We start from the raw sequence: 26736 nt of genomic DNA, 5'->3' as shown, positions 1-26736 counted from the left end.
ACGTAAATCTAAATTCAGGATAATCTCAAAATAGATTATATTGCAAATAACAATAAAGGAAATAATAATTTTCATCAAAAAACATTATCTAGGTACTCAATTAGTTGTTATGGTTATCTTAACGAAGTTGATGTTTTTTTTTTTTTTTTTTTTTTAATGGAGTTTATATTTCTGGAACCTATTTAAAATATACTTGTAAGGCTTTAAGGAAAATTTAATTTTTCTTCAATTAGTCCACTGTAGTGAGTAAAACTTGAAAAAACAAAATTACATTTTTAGGTATAAAATTTAGTGAAGTTCATTTCCCCCCAGGGCATTTATACAAAATAACACATTTTTTAGTTAGAAGAATAAAAATATTCATGAAAAGCATCTGTGTTATTACCTTTGCATTTATTCATTAGTATTTGTGTGCGAGCTTTAAGACACAGTACCTCTCCAGAAAAGTGATATTACTTGACTATTAATTTATGTTAAAATATCTTCAAAAGGTAGTAGAGGTACCTAACCTACTTGGAGGAAATAACACCTGCTATTAGATAGGGATAGGGAGATATCTAGTCCTGGAAAGAGGTGGTGACGCCCTAAATTACTTGTGGCTTTTTTTCATTGATTGTTTGTAGTTTATGTGTGGATCCATTTTTGTATACCAAAAATTTAGAATAGATTTAAAAATTGTCAACTTTCTTCAAATAGAATTGATGTTTTCGTTGGCCATCTATTGGTTGCTTTGTGAATTAATGTCCCTTATTTCGGGTTCAAAAAGCTGATAGAAAAATCTTAGAACAATTAATTTTTGTAGCTGTTAAGACAACTTCCATTAACCCTCTGTAGACACACCTCTTTTTTGTGACGTGATAGGCACACGCGTGCGAATTTGGTTCATACTTTTTCATGTCGCTACAACTTTTTTTGGTCTTCATATTTTAAAGAGAATCATATATGAAGTTGGTGTAGAATTTTCCGATTAATTCGAATATTATTTTCACTATTCTGAAAAAAAAATATTTTCACCCTAATAAAGGGACTTTTTTGTGACCACTTTTTTTGAAAAATCGTAATTTTTTTATTTTTGTACTGCTAAAATCGTGTGCCGACAGAGGGCTAATACTTAAAATTGATTTACCAGAGTAACTTCTATTTTGTTTTACAAAGCATTCCATTCAACCTTAAATTATGTCTATTTCTACAGGAGACAGCACTGGAAAGTATTGATTACTGTGCAGCCGTAATGATTTCTGATAATTTCTGAAGTCTTCTGCTTTTCTTTTTCAGTTCCCAAAATTATTATTTTTAATAACACAGAAAATTTCTAAACCGTGTTACATTAGGATGGCGCAAAAAAAAATACTTCTATTTTTATTAATGGAATTAAAAAAAAATCGCGTGCTTCACTTTTGAAACAAATTTTCGATGAAAAAAAAAATAATTTTTAATTAGAGTGTTCGAAAAAGTTTTTTTTTTTAGTTTGTGTTTTTGAAAAAAAAAAAATTGTACCTTTATTGCTTTTTTTTGTTTAATAGAAATGTTATTAAACTTATATCAAATCGATTTTGGTTAAATGCAAATCGTGTAAATGTCATATATAACATTTTTCTCAGTCGCCAAATGCGAAAATACTCAATTTTACAATATTTCATTAACCACGTTTTACAAACTTTCTCTGTTTTGTTTTCAATGATATATTGTTCTTCGATTATTTGGTTAAAATAATATCGACGTGGATTTGTTTTTTTTTAATTTCACAATCGACTGTAGAAGATTACAATTTTTCGAGCCACCCTAATACGAAAAATTTTAATTTAAACTCATTATCTCAAAAAACATTTAGAAATTTTCGGTGTCATTAAGACCCAAATTTTTCGAAAATGCCAAAAAGAAACACTTTTTGCACCACCATAATTAACATCACCCTAATGTGATTTATTTCAAAAAATAGTTAGGTACTCGTTAGGTACTTTTTCGACTCCGAAAAGTTCAAAAGAATAAAAAATCGAGAAATTTTATAAACATACAAATAACTGGAAATTTTATTATCTAAATTTCATCTCTACAAAGGTTTCAAAAAATTGAGATTTTCAACAAAATCTCGAATTCAAAATGGCTGTCACAATCTTATATTCGCACTTCTTATAAAAATCTCAAAAATCAACATCCCAACCACTATTTTCATCAGGAGGTTCATCATTATCAGCACTACACGGCTCAAAGTATTGCAAATCCATATTACTATTAATCGGCCGTTGAATAGGCGATGGCAGGGTTTTAGCTTTAAGTCGCTTCCAATCAAATCCATCGAACCAACTAAAATGACAAAGGAATACAAAAAAAAAATATAATTAAATTTGTTTCGCTCTTTTTCATTTCCCCCATCTGTTATATTGATTGATTTTGATATGACTCTCTTCTCAGTCTCTACTCGTACTCACCCATGACGTTTTATATCAAGGATACCTTTGCGTTGATAGCCCAAACGTTCAGCAGGCATTTGTTTGCACAATTGCTTGATAAGACCTTGTGCGGTTTTTGGTATTCTCGATGGCATCTGGATGACATCGATGCCACCCAATATCTGCTGATAGATTTTGATTTGATTCTGACCACGAAATGGTGATTTGCCAACTAGCAATTCGAATATAAGGATACCCAAAGCCCAATAGTCAACTGATTTGTCATGCCCTCGATCTAAAATAATTTCAGGTGCCACGTATTCGGGTGTGCCAGCGAATGTATTTGTTTTGTGACATTCGAGAACTCGTTTAGCAAAACCAAAATCAACCTGCAAAGAGGATATATAAAAAAAAAAACATTTATAAGGTTGGTGTAGTTAGAAGGAAGGAAAAAGACCTACAAGCTTGCAATATCCATCGGTAGTGAGCATTAGATTCTCAGGCTTTAAATCACGATAAATGATGTTTCGACTGTGGAGGTATTCGAATGCTTCAACAACACATCCGCTAATGAAGCGAGCAGTCTTTTCATCGAAATACTTTCTTTTTGACATTATTGTCCAAACATCACCGCCAAGACATGCTTCGATTAGGAAATACACATATTTGTCATTGCGAAATGTTTTGTATAATCTGTGGAAAAGTATAAAAAAAAAGTTTTAAAAATTGATAAGTTAAGTTTTTGAAAATAACTTTAAGGAAATATATGATTTTTTTATTTATATTTTTTCGGAAGTCTTTAAAATATATAATTTTCCGTATAATTTTGAAATCAAAATAACGTCCTCTATATAATATTACGACTATAAAACTGTTAATGCGAAACAGTCTTCTAACTTTGAAAAACAGGAAAACACTAATAAAATGTTATTGCTGTTGAGCCTTATGTTCGTCACCCTCAGACATCTTGCTTCGACAGTCCCGTTCAGCAACCAAAGTAGTATTTCGAAATAATTTTATAGATTTGGAAAGAAGGCAACTAAAATTATGCTAAATTATTCGAAATTATTATAAATTTTTATGAATTAGCTATTTTAACTGACTGAATTAGTTGGATGACCTAATATTTGTTTCGACTGACTTGTTCATATTTATGAACAAATATTGCCTTTTTTTCAGTCTTTATGAACGTTTTTTTTTTGTAAAACCGACAAAGCTTTTTTTAGAAAAATTTAAAAATATGCCTTAAAGCAATTGCTTTTGTTATCATGTTCAAACATAAATGAATTAAAAACTTAGCTGTTTTCGAGTTAAATGCAATAAATCAAAAATGTTATATAGAGTTCCACATTTTAATATGTAAAAAAGACTTTTCAAACCTCTTAAAAATTGCGATTCTCCCGTTTTGGGTATAGAACGCACAGAACCATTGTCGTTAGACAAAATGACTTTTTGATTTCTCTATTTTTTTCTTCGAGTGGTTTTCAAAACCAAAGAAATATTTTTTTTTTGTTTTTAGTTTTGTACGCAAACAAAAATTTGTGTAAGAAATTCAAAGTAAAAAAAAACAGTCTGTATAGAACTAACAATAATTCTAAAATTTAAAATACAATAAAAAATCAATTGAAAATCAGAAAAAAATCTTTTCTTAAAATTAAAAATATTGCTAAAACCACTCAAATTTCTCGTGTAAAAGTTTTATATAGATAAGATCAAGGTTTGGTTAAAAAATTGTATTGAAGGTAGAATTAAACAATGATACCTATGTATGTATATAACTGAAATTACAATGAGAAGAAAACGCTCTGAAAGAAAAGATGTATTTTTAATTATTGAATATCTTCATTCCTTGTTTTTTTTATGTTACTTTGAAATGAAGAAAAAAGATTTCTAAAAATTTTATTGTTTAAAAAATTGATTTCCTGAAAAATTGTTATCAAATTTTCTTATGATTTAATTCTAAGATTACAACTGATGGTTGATATTCTTACCATTTCTCAAAAAATCCAAAAAAAATATGATTTTCTTCATTGACTGAAAATTAACTAAGCGATAATCCGCTAAATTTTAGGCGGATTTTTCTCCGTACTCCTACGTCGCATTTTTTGGAAAATTCACTTTTTGATGCAGTTTTGCTAAGAATTACCATTTTCATCGCTGAACGCATTCATTATGTCTTCAGCAGTTGTCATACTATTGTTATTGTCATTTTTATATACCTCCTATCATATTGGCGTCTTAAAGAAATATTCAGTTTTTTGTGTCTCCTGTAGAGTTTACAAAAAGCGACTGATATCTAATATTAAATTTTTCTCTGTTCTAAAATTTAAGTAACTTTGTTTTACATTAAAAGAAAAACAGTTTTTTAATAGTTTCACTGGCCCAAAAAAATTTCGACACACTGAATCCGATTCTGAAGTCAATTTAGCCCATACATACACCATCAAAGTTTTAACCCTTTCGAACAAAAGCTATGCAAATCAATATTAAAAAATGTTTTTTCGGTATTATCGGGTCAAAAACATCACACCTAAGAAATATGAATAGCAAAAAGTTATTTTCCAAAATAATAAATAGCAAAACTAATGTGTTTTTCTCATGTTACATGTGAGTAACATGCACTGCCTATGATAACCAAAAAAAGTCGGAGAACTGAGAAAATAACTTTTTATGAAACTATAATGTATGCTACTTCTTTTTAGCAAAAAAACAAAACACTTTCTGCATTAACATTTTTTATATCTTTTTTTTTTCAAATTATGACCATATATAAAAATTTTTTTTTTGCAAAAAAAAAAAAAATGTGAATTTCAGTCTCTTTTTCGATAAAAAAAAAATTAAAGGTATGATATTTGACTAACTTTTTGTAATAATCCAGTAACTAGGCATTATTATCTTCCAATTAAGCCATCGAAACCTTAAAAATTGTTTAATTTGATATTTTTTACGAATTTTTAAAAAAATGTTACACGCTGAAAATCTGAATAAAGTTCAAAATTTATTAAAAATTTGATAAATAACTGTAGTCTGATTAATTTTTTTTTACAAAAAAAACTTGGTGAAGGAAGAACATTTTATTTGCTAAATATACAGACCTATGATGGTAGCCGATCGGAAAAATATCCGATCGGAGAAAAGTTCCGATCGGAAGATTTTTGTATTCACGGTACCCGAATTTGAGGAGAGAAATTATTCCAATTTTTTTGGTTTTTATATTTTTCGGATAATTTTTCACGTTTAATTTTCTATCGGGAAGAATCGGAAAGAAAAAAAAGCATAAAGCACAACGCGTCTCAAATATTTTGACAGTTCACTGCATAGCATCGCATGTATTTTAAATTTTCAACGCACCTAAGATTTTTTTTCGTACATCTGTCCGATTTTACTGTCGGAAGGGTTAAAATCATATGAAAATTGAAAAATTCGTACAAATCGGATAAAATTTTCTTCCGATCGGCTACCATCATAGGGCTGATAATGAGGGCTGATTCTCTAACTTAAATATTTTACCTCTTCTCACAAAATTATTCAAAAAGAATACTGGATAATCCTTTTTTTTTAACTATTTCTTCGAAAATTTTTCTTAAGAATTGAGTCCTTAATAGATGTGTTTTTTTTTTGCAACAACTTATAAAAAGAATTTTTTTTAAACAGGAGTGCCAATATTTTTTAAAGAAAATTGATTTTGGCTATCGTTTAAAAACTTTTTTGGTTTTTATAAAGCCTTCAAGCCAATAAAAACATCATTCGGTGTTCTTAAACGCATATTAACACATAGTTTCATAATTTTTTTTTAACACTTCCAAAACTGTATTTGTTGAATCTTAACAAGTCTTATAATTTGTACCTCTGGTTCCTTCGATATAAAAGCCCAACTATCGCAATTTTTACTTAAGTCAATTTTAAATTTCTTGCCTACAAAAAATGGTTTATTTTATCTTAAATTTCTTGATTACACAAAAACTAATAAATGTATCAAAAAAAACATTCACCTAAAGGTGTTAAGTAAATAAAATACTTACTCAACAATAAACGGACTCCCCCGGCACATCATCATAACTTGCTTCTCACTATAAACATGTTCAATTTGATCCTGTTTGATGACATCAATTTTCCGCAGAATTTTCAAAGCAAATGTTCTCTCATCAGTTTTGTGCTGAACCAAATCCACTCTCCCAAAAGCTCCACATCCCAAAGTTGCAATTCTCCTCAAATCACTCAATTGTATTGCACCATATTTCTGATTAAATACCGAATGTCTAGCAATCGAAAAACGCTGAGTTGGAGCTATATCAGGTTTTTCCCTTAATTGTGGTATCGTTCCCAAATAACTTATCACTGTTCTGAAATATACAAATGCTAAAAGAAATATTTGACAAAATTTAAATTCTCAAAATGCAAACCAACTCTCGATCTAATTTCAAACATTCTGTGACTGGTGGATCAGCATAAACACTAGCTTGACGAACATCAGCATTGAGTATTGCATGTTCACCAAAATAATCACCACGTTTCCGATGAGCTACAACTTTTTCAGTTCCATCTTCTTGGAATTTCTTTATTGTAACCGTTCCACCCCTGATAATGAAGAATTCGTTACCAACTTCACCTTCTCGAACTATGCAAGTATTTCCAGGATAAAATCTCTACACAAATTGAATATTTGATTGAAAGAAAAAAACTCATGTCGAATTCTAACTACTACTTGCCCTCTTGAGAAGATCAACAAGTTTCACAAGAACATCTTGAGATAGATCTTTGAGAATCGGTGAAGACTTCAAAAACTGCAAATACTCCTCCTTCTCCTTGTACCCAGATACCAACATTATATTCCGAAATTTCAATCTATCGATTTTCCACACCTTTGCCCTGGTAGCAGCTGGAAATCGATAAACTTTCACTTTAAGCCTCACATTCTTCTTCCAAGAAAATTCATTTACATCTTACTCTTTATGGAAGCAAACCGCTTGGCACTATAAAGAATAGCTAATTCACCAAATACCGTCCCTGGGCCAATGGTACCAATGATACTACCCGATTTGATGACATCATAATATCCTTCTTCCGAAACGAAAATCTCAGAACCCTCTTCGTTCTGACGAATGATGTAGCTGCCTTGGTCGTAGGTGGCCGCCTGCATAGCATCGATTACCATCTCCTTTCGGTCTTTGTCCATGTAATTGTTGAGGAAGTCATTCCTTTCGATGGCAGTTCGAATCAGGTTGCGGGTTCTGTTCTCAAAATAAATGGGATTCTTCAAAAGGTGATGAACTTTTGTGTTCGTCCATCGTCTACTACCTATACCATTCTGATGGTTTTTAGGTATATACTTACGATTCGTCCTTTTGGAATACTTCAATGTTTATAGGTTTCTTGTTTGATAACTTTGGCCTGGCAAACATCACTCCACCTGCGGCACGACTCGAAGCATCAACTGCAATATCCTTTGCTTCGAATGTATCCTGTAGATGGTCGTCGTTGTGTGTGTTGGTTGAGTTTGCAAATTATTAGAAGAGAGAAAAGGAAATGTATATAAGTTTTTGAGGAAAAAGTTTTTAATTAAATATTATCGCGTTAATTTATTAGAGAGATATTAGAAAGGTAACATTGAAGGTTGAGGTTATGCCACAAGTACACTTGTTCAGAAACTCTGAAACTCTCAAGGAATTTCTGTCTAATGTGGTTACTTAAAATTTCTCTGTGTGGAAAACATGGAAATATATAACGAATGAGTAGAGATTTGCGTGTGTCTATTGAGTTGGAGTGGAGAATTCCTTCTGGATATTGATATCTCTCATAGAGGACGTGCTGGTGGAGGTAGACTATTATCTTGTTAAAGTAATAATGTTTCATGGAACTATCCTGGGTGGTTGGTTGTTCGATATTGAACAATTTTCAAAAGACGTGAATATTTTTTTTTTGGGAAAAGTTTTCAATCTATTGGATATAGAAACCTAAGGTGTTTGGAAACTATTACTGAATTTATCAGTAAGAAAAACAGATTGAAAATATTGGTATGAGTAAAGAACTTTTAAATATAGTTAATATTGGAGCCACCTTAACCAAATTAACAAATTTGAACGTACAGTTACTGAAATTCCAACAAAAAGGCTATCTTGCTCTTACATTAAATTGTATATGAAACACTGAAGAATATTTATTATTTTATATTTTGTTTGCTTCTTCCAAAGTTAATCTCATCTAAAATCGTATTTTTAAAGCTTTTATATCCTTAACGAACAAAAAGTGAGCTATAAAACTAATTAAGGTAAATTTTCCAAAGTTTCTAACTAAACAATTTGATAATTTATATCCATTCGATGTAAAGTGTTTGTAATCACTTCAATCCTCATTTCCGAAAACTGATTTTTGTTTCAATTTGCCATTTATCGCATAAAACATGCTTTTCTCAATTATACCTTATTTCCAAGAAAATTAAAATATCCTTTGCAGTAAAAACCAACTTGAAATTCTCGGTCATTCTTATTGGTTTGAACATTAGGACAGTTACAGTAAAATTTAATTTTCACTCCAATTATTTTCCTTACTTTCCATAACTAATTTCCAGGAATATAAAATCTAGTAAATTTACAGCAAAATTCTTCTTAAAAATTTAACCTTCCGAGAACAACTTTACAGCATCATGTTTTGTTCCGAAATTTTAAAAAAGGAAATCTTTGGAAGAACATTTTTTCTTATTCCGGATAAATGTTTTATTGGATAAGAACACAATAATTATATTTGTAAAATTTGAGAAAATTGCAATTACTAAAAAAAAATTTCATTATTATCGTTATCCCATTGTTGTTTCAAGTTCAAATAGGTAAAAAAAGATTTTTAAAATAAATTTTTGTGATTTTTGTTCAAAGATTCATTATATCATATATATCACTCACATCTTCAATCAAATTTTAACAACGTGTGAATATCCTCTTTCGTGGAAAAGGGCTAAGATTATTCCTATACCAAAATCTCAATCTCAAATTAACTCTAAATTTAGACCTATAGCAATTTTGCCTTTTTTATCTAAGGTTTTTGAGAAGTCTATATTGAAACAGATGCAAGTTTACCTCAAAAGCAACGCACTTTTAAGCCCAGCGCAATCTGGGTTTAGAGCGCAAAGGAGTTGTAAAACTGCCCTCTTGCTTGTTGTAGATGATATCCGCAAAAGCTTGGACAACAACTGCTCTACGTTTCTCACCTTATTAGACTTCTCCAAAGCCTTTGATACGGTGAACCATTCTCTCCTCTGTAAAAAGCTGCTGCATACCTTTCGTTTTTCTCCAGTAAAACTAATAAGCTCATATCTAAATGGTCGCCTGCAATGCACGGCTGTAGGAAATAATATTTCATCGTTGCTTGGCGTCCCGGCTGGAGTCCCACAGGGATCCATTCTTGGGCCGCTACTATTCACACTTTATGTAAACGAGCTTCCTCAAGTCACTAAGTATTGCACCGTCCATATGTTTGCGGACGACGTCCAACTTTATCTTAATTTCAACTTAGACCGTGTTTCCAACGCTATCCAGAAAATGAATGCAGATTTAGAGATAATTCAACAGTGGGCAATAAAACATAATCTGTCATTGAATCCAGCAAAGTCGAAAACCATATGCATATTTAAGCGAAAACTAGATACTTCACTTTTTCCGCCTATGAAACTTGGTCAGTCTTCTATAGAATATGTATCTAAAGTTCGTAACCTTGGAATTATCTTTAACGATTCTCTCACTTGGACTGATCATGTTTCGGCTACAATTGGCAAGGTCTACAGTGGTCTTCGACTTTTATGGTCCACGCAAAGTTCATTGCCTCCCAATACCAAAATGTTACTTGTAAAGTCTTTATTATTGCCAATCTTGTTATACGGATGCGAGATATTTTGCTGTGTCGACTCTATTACTAGGAGGAAATTGAACGTTGTCTACAATAATCTGGCCAGATACATTTTCAAAAAACGCTTGTTCGATCATATATCAAACTTTTCAATGCAGATCATGGGCATTAGCTTTGACAACCTCATAAAGTTCAGAACTCTAATACTTTTTTATAATATAAAGCAGACTAAGCAACCTGACTATTTGTACAGCAGATTAGATTTTGCAAGTTCGCAAAGAACATCTACTTTTATTCTACCTCGTTTTTATTGTTCGTAATCGGAGCGCTCATTCTTCGTACACGCCGTCTCTTTATGGAACTCATTACCCCTTTCACTTAGGAGAAGTACAAACATGAGTAGTTTTAAAAATAACCTTTTCATTCACTTGGCCAGTGATATATAAATATATCTTATTTATTTTTTTATTTAGCTCAAGCTTTTATCAATTAATAATGTATTTTTAAACATAATATTTAATTTTAATTTAAATTTAAATTCCAAAAAAAATATATATTGAATAACTGTAAAGCATTCACTACCTATAAGATTCTTCTTAATGTGAAATCATTTTTCAATCAATAAATGTAAATGTAAATGTTAATGTATTTGAAAATTTTGGAACTAAATTATATAAAGAGGTTTTTTTTAAACCTAAATTTTTCATTTATGGGAAACTTGAAAATCAAAAAAAAAAAAATGATTTTCGACGAACTAAATAATGCTTTACTTTTCGTTGCTAAAAAATTGTGCATGACCCACTGTACACAATAAAAAGAAATGATAGTTGTTTTTTTATTGTATTGTGTAATTCCCCCGAACTTAATAAAAAAGAAGATTTCTGTAAAGCCAGTTAACGGAAGATGATTTTACGTGATAACATCGTAAGAAAACAGGTTGTGTGCTTTTGTTTAAAATGAGTCAATTGAAGCGTTTATTTATTTCAAAAAATCATAATTTACAAGAAAAAGCTAAAAAAAATTACCTTTTTTCTTTTCTCATTATATTAATTTATTTATTTTAAAAGCTTAAAAAAAATTATATGATTAAAAATTACAATGCCCAAAAAGTATTAAAATAATTTATTAAAAACAATCATTTCTTATGAAAAAAGTGAAAAAGTCACTACCATCACCCAAAAATCCATTTTTTTTTATATAACAAACTAATAAATAAATTTTATACCACCTGAAAGCTTATTGCTTCAGCTCAATATATATATATATATATCATGTCTATGAGACATCTACAAAAAGAACTCGATCAATTTTCATCAAAAAAAAAAAACAAACATATAATTTTATCTTCTCACGCTATTGAATGAACTTTTTCAATGACAACTTATTAAAATTTTTATATCATGTGAAGCTCATTATTTCACCTTTCAAATGACATTTCAATCTTATTTCTGCGATGCCTAGAAAAAAAGTTAGAATTTTTTAAAGCCAACCATGTCGCAATTCCAAACTGAGATTACGGTACTTCCCACACTGGTGGCTGTTCATGATCAACAGATCTCCACAGGTGTTTTGAGGTATTTCGCAAGTTTTTTAATTTAACATTGTGTTGCTTGTAGTGAATGTATGTATGATATATCAAATGAAAGGTAATATCATCAGGATGGTCAATAAAGTTAAATGAAATATGTATGTGCTCTAGATTAAAAGATATAACCTGTTGAAAAATAGAACTTTATTTTACCGTTATCTCAAAATTGTGTTTAAGAAATTGATTGAAATTTTGCACAGATATAGTCCTGTCTATTATTGAAGAAAAAAAGATAAAAATTAAAAACGGTCAAAAAACTTGGGACAAAAAAACTTGTTTTCCCGTTATTCGGTCAAAAATCATTTTAAAATACCAAACATGTATGCGCACGGTCATAGACTACATGTTCTTTAAGTTTGAGATTTTTTTAACTCTACGAAAAATTTAAAAAAATTAAAACTCACCCAAAAATACCCCAAAATAAGTAGCTGTTTTTCAAAAAATTCATATTTCGAAACGCAGAGACTATTGGACCCCTTACTTTTTTTTATTATCTTTCAAATGACGTTTTTCAAATTGTCGAAAAAAAATTCCCCTACCTATAATCATCATCATCAAAGGTCTACCTCATGTTTTAGTTTTAGAAAACCATTAATAACTTGGTTTTGAAATTTTTAGAATTTTTTCAATACCATTGTCATTCTTGCAATAAATTTATCTATTGATTAAAAAAATTCAACTTTTTACATTGTCGCGTTTAGAAAATAGCCAATTTTTTCAAATTTTGTTTTACCCCTATTTACCCTATTAAAAGATGGAATTTTTTAAAATCCTTCAAATGTATTCAACTTTAGGTTATTATCCTTCAAATAAGCAATAGAAGATTTTTGTATCTCTAATACATAGTTTATTTGTAATTTTGAATTGAAATTTTTGCCGCACTGCGAAAGTGCGAGAGTGGAACGGGAGAAAATGGAGTCACTTTTTTGTCGTGGCTGCCATGGTTCATTGATTTATAAGACGTTATCACGTCAAAAAAATACAATAATGTAGTATATCTTCTTATTTTTATTTATTTTGAAATTTATTTACATACTATTTATTTTTAAAATTCTATAAATTCTATAAATGGAAAAAGAAAAGTTTTTATAAGAAATAAAAGAGTAAGTGCATACTTTTATTTTTTATCAAAAATATCAGATTTGCGAGGTTTACCTGGTTTACCTGGTTTTGCCACTGCAATATGAATGAATACCCTTAATATGAAGAAATTCAAAACTTTATGTCTCCAAATACAGTTTTCGTTAATCTTCACGGTTTGTATGCTATAGCTATTAGCTATTATTTGACCTCAATTTTCATGCCATTTGCTTCATCTTCTTTGACGGAAAAATTTCCCATATTTTGCTATATTTCAAGACCTTTTGGGCTTTATAATATTATGCTTGGAAATTATAAGCTAAAAACTGAAATTCTGTGCACACAACCCACAGGTTTTTCGAAGTTGGAGAATTGGTTTTATCTAAACACCATCTTGAAAAATCCGAGTGATCCAATTTTTGGCGCCTCAGGTTTTTTTTTTAAGAACTTAAAAAGGGTTGCAATTTTGAAGAATTTTGTTTTTTAAAAAGTAATTGTTTTACTTGCTTTCATATTTTGTCGACAATTTTCTTAGTAATTTTTTTTATGAAATATTTTTTTTTCATTATAAAGTCTATATTTTGAAAAAAAAAAGACGTTTGACTCATTGTGTCTCATCATCACACCATCAAGAGCTTCATAAAAAAAAATGCTTAGCTAAAGTCACTTAATACTTTTGCATATACCAACTCTTACCTCAATTTGTACTCCTGAATCCCTTATCGCATTGCTTGAAAGTTTATTATCATCATCCACATCATTAGTTTCCTTCTGTAACTAAAAATTAAATTAAAAAAAGAATAAGTATTAGTAAGTTCTTTATCTTTTTTATGCATCTTAAATGTATAAATGTATCTAAGTAAGGAGTACTTATACTTTTCTTTGAAAAGATTTGTAGCATGCAATAAAAAGTACACCTACCTCCACAATAAACTTACGTTAGTTATAAAAAAAAAGTCTAAGAGAAAAAACTCTTAATACCTACTCATCGCATATGTTAAGCCAACAGCAAGTGCAACAAGTAGAAAATATTATGTCAGTTGAAGTATAGAGTGCCTCGGTATACCGTTAAAAAGATGCAGCAAAATGTTGTGGTTTTTAACTGTGTGTTGTTAAGGTGACCATATTTAAAAAAAAAATATTAAATTTAAACTTGAAAAAGCTGAGAATGTTTAAAAAGAAAAACGAATTTGACTTTTAAAGAACTTCAGACAAAATTGTTTCTAAAAACGCATGTTTTTCAAATTTGTTTGAAATTGTTTTATTAATAATTTTGAACGAATATTTTAATAAATTTTTTAAAAGCATTCAGTTTTCTTATTAACTTAATTTTCCAAAAAAAAGTTACTTAAGTTAAATTTTCAAATTCGGCCTAATTTTCAAAAAATATGGTCTGGTCACCCTAACCTGCAGCCTGAAGCGTACAGTAAGAATAAAAATCTCATTATCATATCGAGTGTATTTTTTGTGTGTGTTGGTTTTATGTTGTTATTTTGCAATTTGGTGTTATGGTGTTTGCACGTTTGAACAATGTTATTTGTATACTGTTGGTAACGTTACCACTACCTATTTTCTACTCTACGACACAGGGCGATGCCGCCAACGACGACGTTGTTCTTTTTTTTTTTTTTTTTAGTTTAAAAGATTTTCAACCTCGCAATGCTGCGGGTGCTGCTAGTACCACAGTGCCAATGTCGCTTCTCCCAACATATGGCTTAGGGAGTACCTAGTCGCAGCTAGCTAGTACCATCATCAGCAGCTCAAAAAAAAAGGATTCGTCGTGTGAACTTGTGTTTGAGCTTCAGGTGGTGTTTTTCCCGTTAGCTTTACCACAAAGCCACTAGATTTTGCACCCCACCTACCTACCACTAACACCAACCAACACCGCGCCTCGGTGTGGTAAGCAAGAGTTGATGATTGCTTTTCGCCAGGAAAATTTACCACCTTTTTTGCTAAAACCTGGAATCCTTGTACCTTGGCAAAGAAAGTTCCGTATTGTTTGTGTTTGAGTTGCCTCTAAGTTGATGGGTGTTTGTAGTGGTTTTAAAATAAGCTGTTCTCTGTTCTTATACTATATCCCATCTCTACCATCTACCTTAGGATTTTACCTAGAATCTCCTTTATCCTAGGTACCTACCTACCTATTTTCTTTTGTTCTCGATGCGGTGCGGTTTAAGTTGCTTAAAAAGGAAGGATTGTCGTCGTTTATACTTGCAACTTGCATGTTTTTCTGTTCATGAATGAAAATCTGACAGAGAGTTTGGTGTATTTTTATTTTTTTTTGTTTTGTTTTGGTTTTCGATGTTTTCGTCCTTTAGTTTCTGAGAATTCCTGCAGAGTTATATACCTTTTTTTTTTGATTATTTGCTAGTTAGATTTTAAACTACCTCTCGTTGGAGGTGAATATTATTATGGTGATGAAAAGTTTATTAAACCGGAGATAGAAAGAGACAGGGAGATAAAACGGATAACACTGTGGATATTCATGGTTTTTTTTTTTATTTTCTAATTTTTTGAGTGAAGTTTACAAGGACACTCTTTTTTGTGTGTGTTGATGGGTTAAGGTGGGTTTTGTTTTTTGTTTTCTGTTTTTATGATGTGCTGTCACCTGGTTTTTTGTTTTGTTTATTATAAGGAACAACTGTGTGAATTTTAAATTGACAAAAAAGAAGGCGTTGGCATTGTGGGTAAATTCTTATATGTATATACTCACTGTTGTTGTTGTTGTCGTTGTTCCATTTTCGTAAACAAGAGAAGGCTCTTCGTGGCGTGTATATTTTTCTGATTTCTATAAAAAAAAGAGAAAAAAAAAAATAATATATTAAAAAAGTTTGACAGAGAAGTTAATTAAAATGAAGAAAGTGTTACTTAATTCTTAGTCAGAGGCAGGGATATGCAAAAGTTCAGATAATATGAAAACTGAAACATTCATCGCACTGATCGATTAATATTTCGTATCGCACGTACGAGTAACTTATTAGTCCAAGAGCTAGTGGCACATTTGACTAAGGTAGCTCTTGTAAGGCTGAAAATTCGTACAGTGGTAGTTTTTAGCATGCTTAGTAAGAAAATCTTGGTCTGGCAGGCCTCAGCGGTGCACATCATATACAGGGTGTCCGGTAGAAAATGGATAAGCCTAAAATGGCTGATAGGTGCACTTTTGACTGTTCTGAAACCGAATAGAAAAAGTTTCTATCGCAACCAGTTTCGAAAATATTAGCTTTTTTTCGTTCAGTGTACTTTAAATTTCATCATCTTACGTTTTCTTTAACCACAACCACGAATGAATGAATTTTATAAATTTCTTATTTTTATAATTTTCTACAATAATTGGCTCACTACATAAGAAGTTAAAAGTTTTTACAACTGTTGCATCTTTTCTTTAAAAAAATTTTGAAATTAGTTTTTCGATGCAAAATGTAAAAAAAAATATTTTATGAAAAGGGAGGTCTATCTCCCCCCGTTTAGGAGGGAGGGGCAATTTTAACTCAAATAAAAAAAAAAAATATTTAAAAACTATGGCAACACCTACAGTTATGAGTGATACATTTTTCAAAAGGCAGAAAATTACACTTTATATTAGTTTTTTAATCAAGTTATTTTAATCAATACTTTTTGAAATAATCGATTTCAAAGTCAAATTTTGGGCAAAAAAAGTTGAAAATTACACTTTCAAGGTCATATACATATACATATATATATATGATGTGCACCGCTGAGGCCTGCCAGACCAAGATTTTCTTACTAAGCATGCTAAAAACTACCACTGTACGAATTTTCAGCCTTACAAGAGCTACCTTAGTCAAATGTGCCACTAGCTCTCCTACTATATGTACTTGCTCCTATCTCGAATAAAAAATTTAGAATTTTTTTTTTTTTTTTCAAATACTATGATATATTTTTTACTAGTTTATTAAATTTATTTAACACAATCGATTTTTTAGATTAAAAAAAAATGTTAAATCATTAAAAAAAAAAGTTTTTCTTATTAATTGTTCAAAATTAAAATAAAAAAGTAAATTTTTAGAAATCATTAATCAACGACACAAAAACAAAACTAACAAAAATTTTTGGTTTGTTTCCAAAAAATTAATTTTTAATTTTTTTTAGGTTTTTTTCAGTTTATTTTTAATTTATTCTCATGAATTAGTATAACCAAACCAATTTTACAAATAAATCTTTTATTTTCAGTACCGCGCTTACGATTTACTATCTTGTAAGCTTTTAAGTAATAAGAAAACAGTGTTTTACAAAAGAAATGAATATGTTAAGTAATCATGTGGAATGAAAACTGATGTTTTTAATTACTTTTTCTTCTTATCAAAAAATTGAAAAAAATTGACAATTCAAATTTACCAAAAAGAAGAATACGAATTTTAATTGAACGAACGATTTAATGCTCTAACTCGTGTTCATGTGTTAGTGTAACCAAAATGAATTGTTTAGTTCACAATTGCATGGAAATAAAACTTCAGAAGACTAATTTAATTATTGATGACTAAATGGTTAGAGAGCCTTTTTTTTTTTGATAAAATTAAAGAAGCACGATTTTGGTCATATTCATTAACAAAAACTATGCGTTTTTTTTATTGCATTTCTATCGATCAAATTGTTTGAATTAATGACATTCTTATTAATAAAAATTCATACAAAAATTGAAAAACATTTTTTTTTATTGAATCGTTTATTTGCAAAACATGATGAGTCCACTTTTTTTTCAAAACTCGTTTTTTTAACTGAATATGTTCTTGGGGGATAACCACACCTGCCTTCAAAATATGAAGCATCTACTCAGTCTGTATTCGGTTTTACAGCTAAGCGAAGAAAATGTTTATTGTCAAAACATGATAAAAGCCCCGGACTTATCTTTTGAAAATAAACAGCAACTTTTTTATGAGTAATTGACTACACATAGAAAAGCTGACTACTGACTCAAAATCTTAGGTTGAAAGCGTCTTTCAAGTAAAGTAACTACTCGAAACATTATATTCTATTCCCAAATGCAATTGTTTGATAGACTGAGGCTTTAAAAAAATTGTATATTCATTTTAAAACTTATTTCACATTCGTTTATTTTCAAAGTATGATAAGTCCAAAATCGTTTTTATTTTTTATCTTTTAAACAATCGGTCCAAAAAGTAAATACCAAACGATATTCTGTAGCTAGGTAAAAGTTCTACAAAATATATTTTGTATACATTTTGCTACACTTAACAAAAGAAAATAGAACGTTTTTTTCTTCTCCTGAAAAATTTGAAATCATGGACTTATCATGTTTTGAAAATAAATTATTCAATTGTATTCCATTTGATGTCAAAATCGTGATCCTTTAATTTTCTTCCAAAAATATGTTGGCATATTAAACTGTAAAAGACACAATCAACATAACTGATTTTTTTTCGATATTTTCAACATAAAAAATTTTTTATATAAAATAAAAAAATTTTAAAAAAATTATTCAAAATCAGCTTTTGCTGAGATATTGATGGTTAAAGAAAAAAAATCCTTTTCCATTCAAAATTCGATATCTTAGCGTCGAAGTTTTCGTATCAAACTAAAAAAAAAAAATACAAATAAAACTTAAGCTCATCCATAAAGTGGTTAAGTAAGAATTTTTTTTTCCAAGTTCTTAGGTCAAAACGAAACTCTGGAAAAAAAATCGTAGGATTGAGTGGAACACATACATAATATGTAATTACATAGCTTGAAAAATCATAAGATCTCAAAACTAGAAAGTTTAAAATCCTCTTTTTAAAATTCCAGTGCGACCATTTTTAAGGAAAATAAAGTCACTTGAAAAACCTCAAACAAATTTGGATTTTTTGTATCTCTTAATTTTTCCGTGTACTGCAGTAAAATAAAATTGTTCGTAACTTTTTAATAACATTTCCAGACAAAAATTTGATTCAGTCGCAGGTTGATTTATTTTAAGTATCTATTTATTAATTTTTTTGTTCTGTGTAGGCGAATTATCTAATTTTGATAAATTGAAAAATTAATATAGTACATTGTAAGTTCTAAAAATAATCATCTAGAATTTTTTTATTTGAAACCCTTTTAACAAATAAATTTGCATTCTCATGTTGTCGGTATAACTTCCCACGCAAAAAAATCAAGTATTTTCTTAATATTTTTTACAATCCAAATATTTCTCCAAACAAGTTCAGAAATTACTATACCTCTCTCCTTTTTATATTGAATTAATCTTCATTATATCTGAGGTATAATTATTATTAGATTATATTTCCTTCAACGCACACAACAAACGGAATAAAGAAGATGAGTAGGTATTATTCTTATATTCTATCTATCAAATTCCAAGAATCAACAATCCAAGTAACGATTTAACGAGCTTTTGCTCTTTTTTTTTTTTCCTCCATTTGTTTGTTCCTTGATATTTTTCTTCGAAACCTTTTATGTTGAAAAAATTTTCCGATTATCCCATTTAATATAGGGAAACGGAAACATTATCTACCCCGATACAGGAAATTAATTTTGAATAACCGATAGCTTCGTGAGACCCTTATTACATTTCCAAAAGGAATTAAATTCTATTTATATCCAGGGCACGTTTATTTTATTTTGTATTGTATTTAAATTAAACTTGGAATTTAATTGTGGGTTAACTTTTGAATATTTAAACAACTTTATTTAAGTCTATTAGTGGTTTGAAGTTACTTACAATATTGTCGTTAACAGATCTATTTTGTTTGTTTTAAATGAGGTACATATTTTAGGTGTTATCTGAAGATTTCAAAGGAAAAATGATACAAAATAGAAATACCTTTGATCTTAATGACTACAATCTCATCTCTCGAAAAAAAAACTGGCATTTGTAAAAGATTCTTTATCATTATTATTTGTAGGTACTAAATTTTCAGACGAAGGTCTATATTTTTTACAATGACCATCCTTGATCCTTTAAAATGTGACTTAAAGCAAAAACAATGCAACAGCAGTAAATTTTTTAGTTTTTTTGTTTTGTCTTCTCTAAAAGTTTTGTCCTCATTTTTTTTTTCTTGTTTTATTTAAATTAACCTCAGAAAGTTTATCATAAAATTGCTATCTATTTCGGTTACTTGAATATTTAAAGGATTTTTTTTTTGTCTTCAGTTTTGATAACCACCTCACCACCCAACACAACCATGCTTTAGTGTTATGAACAATTTTTGAAAACATTTCGCTTGCTGACTGAACCAACTAACTCAGTAGGAGCAAAAGGTTCCCTTTATTTTTTTGTGTTATTTTTCAAGATAAATATATTTCCCTTTGTTCTTTTTTACTTTATATATATATTTTTTTTTGTAGAGGTACCTCTCTTTCTCTTATCAAAAATACAGGCGGGGGCGGTTGAATAAAAAAAAAGAGGGAAAGCTTACTGTGCATTTTGTGTTGTTCTTCTTTGCAATTCAAGGAATCTTTTTGAGAAAGATGCATCCTGCCAGGGTGTAAATTCTGGTTTACCCTTTAAGTCTTGGGAATTTTGCCATCACTTTACACTCAACCAAACCAACAAAAAAATAAAATTTTTACAAAAGGTTGGAATTATTATGTTAAAAAAAAACGAAATTTCTTGTAATCATTCCAACTCAGCACGATAGAAGTGAAAATAAATATAATCCTTTGTCATTAATTGAATGAATTTTGTATTTATGGGTTTTTTTTACATCGTTATGTTCATTATCCTTTACTATTATTTTTGTATGTTTACCAAAAGAGAAATTCATTATTTTCATGAAAAATTAAGAAAAATAAGGTAAAAACCATAAATATTTCAGAAATTACTTCAATATGCTGATCAAAGACAAATTAAAGAATGATAAATTTTAGAATATTTCAAGTAGAAATGATTTATGAATAAAAATATATGAAGGAAGAATCAATGACAGCAGAATGATGAAGCAAGAAGATTAAATATTAGAGCCCTACAAGTAGAATAAGGCACATTGTTTCTTAGCAACGGGTTATATTTTAATGATGATTATGATAAGAAAAAGTATGTTAACAGTATTTCAACATGAGTTAGAGATTAGATTTTTTTTTGTTTGTCTTTTATGAAGGTAAAAAAAGTGGGGCTATGTGGAAAGTTTTGGCGTAATTCTGGGACCAAAATTAACAGTAGGTCCCTGCAATAACCAATATGGTAAAGTTTGCTTTTTCCAAAAGCTGTTCTCATGATTGTAATTCCAATTTTGTTAGGCACTGCCTTATACAAGTTTGTACTTTTGAAATAGTAAAAAAAAAAAATAGTTTGCCGTCATTAACGGTACATGTCATAGAATCGTTTTCTCAAACAACTCAGCCGATTTCAACCAAAATACCTTCTTGGATTAAAAAATTAATCCGTTGAAAACAAGTTCACCGTTTTTTTTTTGAAAATTTTTTTTTATGTGTCGATTAGTAGGTATTTTTTCTAACCATGTAAATAATTTAATGAGTAGTTATTTTGTTTAACGGCTCTAGATTAAAAAAAAATCTAAATATTTTTAGCTGCACAAGAATTTTAAAATCATTTCGGTGTTTTAAGAACAAATTTGATATTTTTTTAAAATTCTTTTTAAATTAAATAAAAAAAAAATAAATTAATATCAATATTACAATAAATATTATTTTTTTTTTTGTTTCAAATTAATTTTTTTAATTGATATTTTTACAACGTAAACAATTTTCAAAAAACACAATTTTTTTGGGTTTTTAAAAAATATTTAATTTTTTTGAAAAATCAATTTTCGAAAACCGGTATAAGTGAAATATGTCGAAATCTCGTTTTTAAGTGTAAATTAATTATTTCTTTTAAGTGGCATACATTTTTTTTGTTTTAATGTTAGAAAATTTGTATACAGAAAAAAAATATTTTTTTTCCTTTACATACAAGAAATCAAATGACATCATTTGTTTAGTGATCAAAATCATTAAAAACTGTTTTTCAAGAATAATAAAATCTGACTTAATTTATTTTTGTACATTACCGGAAATGCTTTAAGAAAAAAATAAATTGTAATATTTCCTAATTTTGTTTTTATTAAAAGCTTTGTAATAAGAGTTTTTTTTACCATAAGAGCAAGTACGTGTCTAAATTTTCACAAAAAAAATCTCTAAAGAGCGCCAAAAAAAAAAAATTAGTAAAAAGTTTAATGTAAACTGACTTTGTTTTAAAAAATTAATAACTTCATGAATTAATCACTTTTCGCCTATTTATCGTTATTTTGATTGAGAGAAAACACTTATTTGAATTTTGATGAACGTTTTTTTTTTTTTAATGTTCCGATAGTACCAAACCTCCTCCCAAATTGTACTACTAAATCTAATCTGTTGACCCAAAATGTACGTTTGGATCTAAACCACTAATAAACATTCAAAATGTACCTAATCCATGGAACAGAGTGTGGGTGTTTTCATAAACGTCGGAAATCTGCGTTAGTTCAATCGTCTTTCTGCTTTGCCGCATTAATGAACACACCATTTCTGCAGAATATTTGCAGGCCTGCGTTGGTACAGTCGCTGAGTGTTCATAAACGTCAGAAAAAAAAATATAAAAAATGACCACAGAATGAGTTTGGTTTAATAAGCAAAATAATATTTACTTTTCAGTTTCCGAAAATATGGTTTTCAATATCACGAAAAATTTGTAAACCGTGCTACATTAGGGTGACTCAAAAAAAAAATACATACTTTCTTATAAAAAAAAATAAAAACACTGAGTGGTCTATCTTTGGAAAAAATATTTGTAATTAGGGTGTTCAAGAAAGTTTTTTTTGCATTAAAAAAAAATGATTTTTAGTGCACAGAAAGTTTTTTAAGTGCGTTTTTGCTATAGTAATAATGAATTCATGTCAAATTAATTAAATTGAATTTGGCTGAATTCCAAGCGTAAATGTAAAATATACCATTTTTCTGAGCCCCCTAATTCGAAAATACCAACCCCAATTTTGCAATATATTTTATAAACCATGTTTTACAAACTTTCTCTGCAGTGAAAATTAATTTTTTTTAATTAATTAAAAAAAAAAAACTGTACCACCCTAATAGAAATTTTTTTTCTTCGATAATTTGGTCAAAACAATATCCACGTTGATTTTTTTGGAATTCTTACAGCAACTTTAGAAGATAACACTTTTTAGAGAAAACCCTAATACATAAAAAATCAATATAAACTCATTATCTCAAAAAAACACGATTTAGAAATTTTCTGTGTCATTAAAATTTAAATTTTTCGAAAAATGAAAAAAGAAACATTTTTGCACCACCCTAATTAATTAATACACACGACCAACGCAGGCCTTAGTTAGGCAGACGTTTATGAAAACACCCTGTACTACAGTAAAACTTAACAATCATTCGACTCAGAAAAAGCCTAAACAACCGATTAACACTAACAATAAACATCAACAAGCTTAACAACTGTTACAGATATTTTATACATTTTAATCATTTGTTTTTATAATTCACATTATGTTTATGCTAGAGTAACAAAAACATTTGATTATGAAGTTTTTTTCTTCCTTTATCCTTGTTCTATTCAAAAACATTTTTTTTAAATATTTTCTGGAGAATATCTGTAACCTGTAAGTGGTTTAAAAATATTGAAACTTTTCTTCAGTAAAAAGTTCATGTTTCCTGGCCACTAACAGTGTTGCCTTTCTTTTCTAAATATTTGCACTTAATATACCAAAGAAACACTCATGATAAATTGTTTCAACAAATTTTCAGTAATAGTTAAACTTCTGACCTATACCCCATTTTGAACAAAACTGACCTTAAACAAACCAAAAATCAAAGATACTTCAATAAAACGCCTTTACACACAAATTAAAATAAATAACCAAAAATCTCTTTGTTTACCAAATACTTGAACAAAAGAGAGATATAAATTTGTATCCAAATGCATATAAAATATAATAAATATTTATAGATGCCTACATGAATTTTACTTAAATGACACTTGATAACAAATCAAACGACTCGTCATCGAACTGAAATCGGTAAATCACTTGAGTGGGTACTTACACTTTATTTACCCACAATTTTATTGACCCTGCCTATACACTAGTCATGTTGTATTTATGTATGTCCTTCAACCATTCTTATCTCTCTTTCTCTTCTCTATTTTATATTTATCGACAACAACTACAAAAACATTACTTAGTCCATTGAAATGTTACATTAACCTTGCATTTTGGGTAGGACAAGATTTTTTTGTTTTGATCTGTAGGGGAGGTTAATGTGAGTATACAATCCAGTTTTCGGGGTTGAAAGCCCCCCCATTTGGCCGCAATCTTGGAAAAAGGGGTGTAAACTGTTTTTTATCGATATCTTGCGAACCGTAAGTCCCACAAAAAAAATGTCTAAAGCGATTTTGTAGATAATTTATTTTTCTACAATTTTGATTAAGGTACTTTTTCCTGTAAAATTGCAAATAAGAAAGTTATACTTGAAAATAGATGTACATTTTCAAGAAAAAATTCTTTGAAGGGCCGTAGCTTTTTTTCTACAATTTTTCATTTCTGGAAAATGGCAAGACTTTTTTGCATCCGGTTTTTGTTTGAAAACACATTACAGCATTGAATTTTGAAAACTTAATTAGTACTTATTTATATAAAATTTTGAAAAAAATTAGTTCAAAATATTTTTGTCGTTAAATTTTTTAATTAAAAATAATATAAAAGAAAAGGTTTTCGGCTTTACAAAAAAAAAATATAACACGTTAAAATGGGTGTAACCGTTGATTTAGTAATTTTTTTTCAAAAGTAAGACATTTTTTTAGAAAATTGCCCTCCTGACTAAACGGTACGGAATGGACCCCCCGTACTTTGATTTTTTCTTGTTTCAACCCAACCTACATATCCTTTTGAATCAGTCTGTATTGAAGTAAAAAAATAAAATAAACATAAAAGTGCGAAAATAAATTGTTACCTTTTTTCTGTAAAACCATTGCAGCAGCTTTATACATATAAACGAAATCTGCAAAATGAGCACATCAAATTGTTGGAAATTAAATGATCTTTAATAACTGTCATGAGTATTTTTTCAATAAAAGTTGTAGAAAAAAAGCTATGGCCCTTCAAAGAATTTTTTCTTGAAAATGTACATCTATTTTCAAGTATAACTTTCTTATTTGCAATTTTACAGGAAAAAGTACCTTAATCAAAATTGTAGAAAAATAAATTATCTACAAAATCGCTTTGGACATTTTTTTTGTGGGACTTACGGTTGGCAAGATATCAATAAAAAACAGTTTACACCCCTTTTTCCAAGATGGCGGCCAAATGGGGGGGCTTTCAACCCCGAAAACTGGATTGTATACTCACATTAACCTCCCCTACAGATCAAAACAAAAAAATCTTGTCCTACCCAAAATGCAAGGTTCGGTCAAATTTTTGTAACATTTCAATGGACTAACTATACTTTACAAAAACTTTTCAAACAATATAAAAAGACACCTTCCTAGATTCTCTCCCAATGGGAGAAGTTTATACATATTGACATATTAAAGAAATGCACACACAGAAAAGGAAGGTACTTTCTTTCCTTGTTTTTTTTTTGTTGCATTTAATCTCAGACTTAATTAAGATGAATTTCTTGTTAAAAATTAATTTAAACAAAAAAAAAAAAGTATAAACTTACTACATCTTTTGCTAAAGTTTCATTCAAGAAGTTCATCTGACTTTGAGGATAAAATCCATCTTTCTTCTTCAGGATTCTTGGAAAGCATGCCATTTTTGTTTGAAGTTAGTTTTTCAATTTTCTTTTTTTTTTTTTATTCTTTTTCCTTTTCTTCTTTTGTATCATAAAATTGGAAAATTGATGTTTAAGTGTGTGTGTGTTCTTGTTTTGCCATGAGCTTTTGGTCTTAATTTTAAGGAGGGTAATTTCTATCACACACACAAACACAAACACACATGAAATAAACTTTACACTCAAAAAGTCTCACAAAAATCCGAGAAAAAAAAAGATATCACCCACAGTCACACAAAGTTTCAAATTACAAAAAAGGCCTTTAAGAAACTTTAAGGGCCATCTAAAGAAATACATAGGTTCCGACCCTAACCGGCACGAAGTAAATATACATTCCAACTAACAGAACAGAACCTACCTACCAATTAAAAAATTGTCTTCAACTAACAACATTATCGCTCGGTTTCAGTTTCTATAGATAAATTGATATGACGCGGCGGCGGCGTCGGCGACCGCCAAACCGTACAAAATGCTTTGTTACATTTTCAAACCCTCTTCCACAACAGAGACCCTCTTAACAATTTGTAACTGTTTTTTTTTTTATTTTTTTTTCTCCTCTGTGTAAGAACAACTTCTTATCGCAAAAAAAGTATAGTTTTGATATATTTTTTTTTTTTTCTTGTTGCTCTCTAGAAAAAACCGCGGGGTAAAAAGTTTGTTTTGTGTAGGTTCTTGGTAGAGCTTAGTTAGTTATATCTTGGAAGTAGTAAACAAAATTGATAAGAATTTTGTACCCGAGAATTCCATTATGTGTACAATATCGTATTCGATTGCTTATCATTATCGTGCGCAACTTGCTGGCCGGATAGAAAGCCACCGATAAAAGTGAAGTTTTTTTTTCACTTTTTTGTAGAAATTGATGTTAATACTTAATTGAACATGAGTTCTTTCAATTAAAAGCTCTTAATGTGCTTTGATGTTGTTTGTCTGTTTTGTCTAGTTAACTTGAATAAATAGAACAGATGGTTCTAATAGATTGTCTATCTTTTTTCATGGTAAATAACTGATAGAAGGAACTGATACTGAGAAAACTTGCTTCTCTGAAATATAATTGTGGTCATGGTTAGAAATAACAAGTCTTCCCATGAACATGGATTAGGTCTCAGT

The 26736-nt window shown here is 29.3% G+C and overlaps 2 protein-coding genes across 2 annotated transcripts in view; one reads left to right on the top strand and one right to left on the bottom strand.

The window, feature by feature from the left end:
* LOC129920238 (uncharacterized) overlaps positions 1-26736 on the top strand; it is a 222849-nt gene that overhangs the window by 44731 nt on the left and 151382 nt on the right. The window lies entirely within an intron of this gene.
* Positions 2002-26092, bottom strand: LOC129920240 (cGMP-dependent protein kinase 1). The gene is made up of 11 exons (XM_056001498.1): positions 25519-26092; positions 15608-15682; positions 13591-13671; positions 7725-7852; positions 7338-7621; positions 7100-7269; positions 6798-7036; positions 6413-6733; positions 2852-3083; positions 2430-2779; positions 2002-2304 (listed from the first exon to the last, which is right to left on the bottom strand). The coding sequence occupies exons 1-11, from the start codon at positions 25609-25611 to the stop codon at positions 2142-2144; spliced, it is 2136 nt and encodes a 711-aa protein (XP_055857473.1). The 5' UTR covers positions 25612-26092; the 3' UTR covers positions 2002-2141.

The sequence above is a fragment of the Episyrphus balteatus genome, chromosome 4 (assembly GCF_945859705.1).
Source record: "Episyrphus balteatus chromosome 4, idEpiBalt1.1, whole genome shotgun sequence".
Classification (NCBI taxonomy): Eukaryota; Metazoa; Arthropoda; class Insecta; order Diptera; family Syrphidae; genus Episyrphus; species Episyrphus balteatus.
This window is presented reverse-complemented; position numbering and strand designations above follow the sequence as displayed.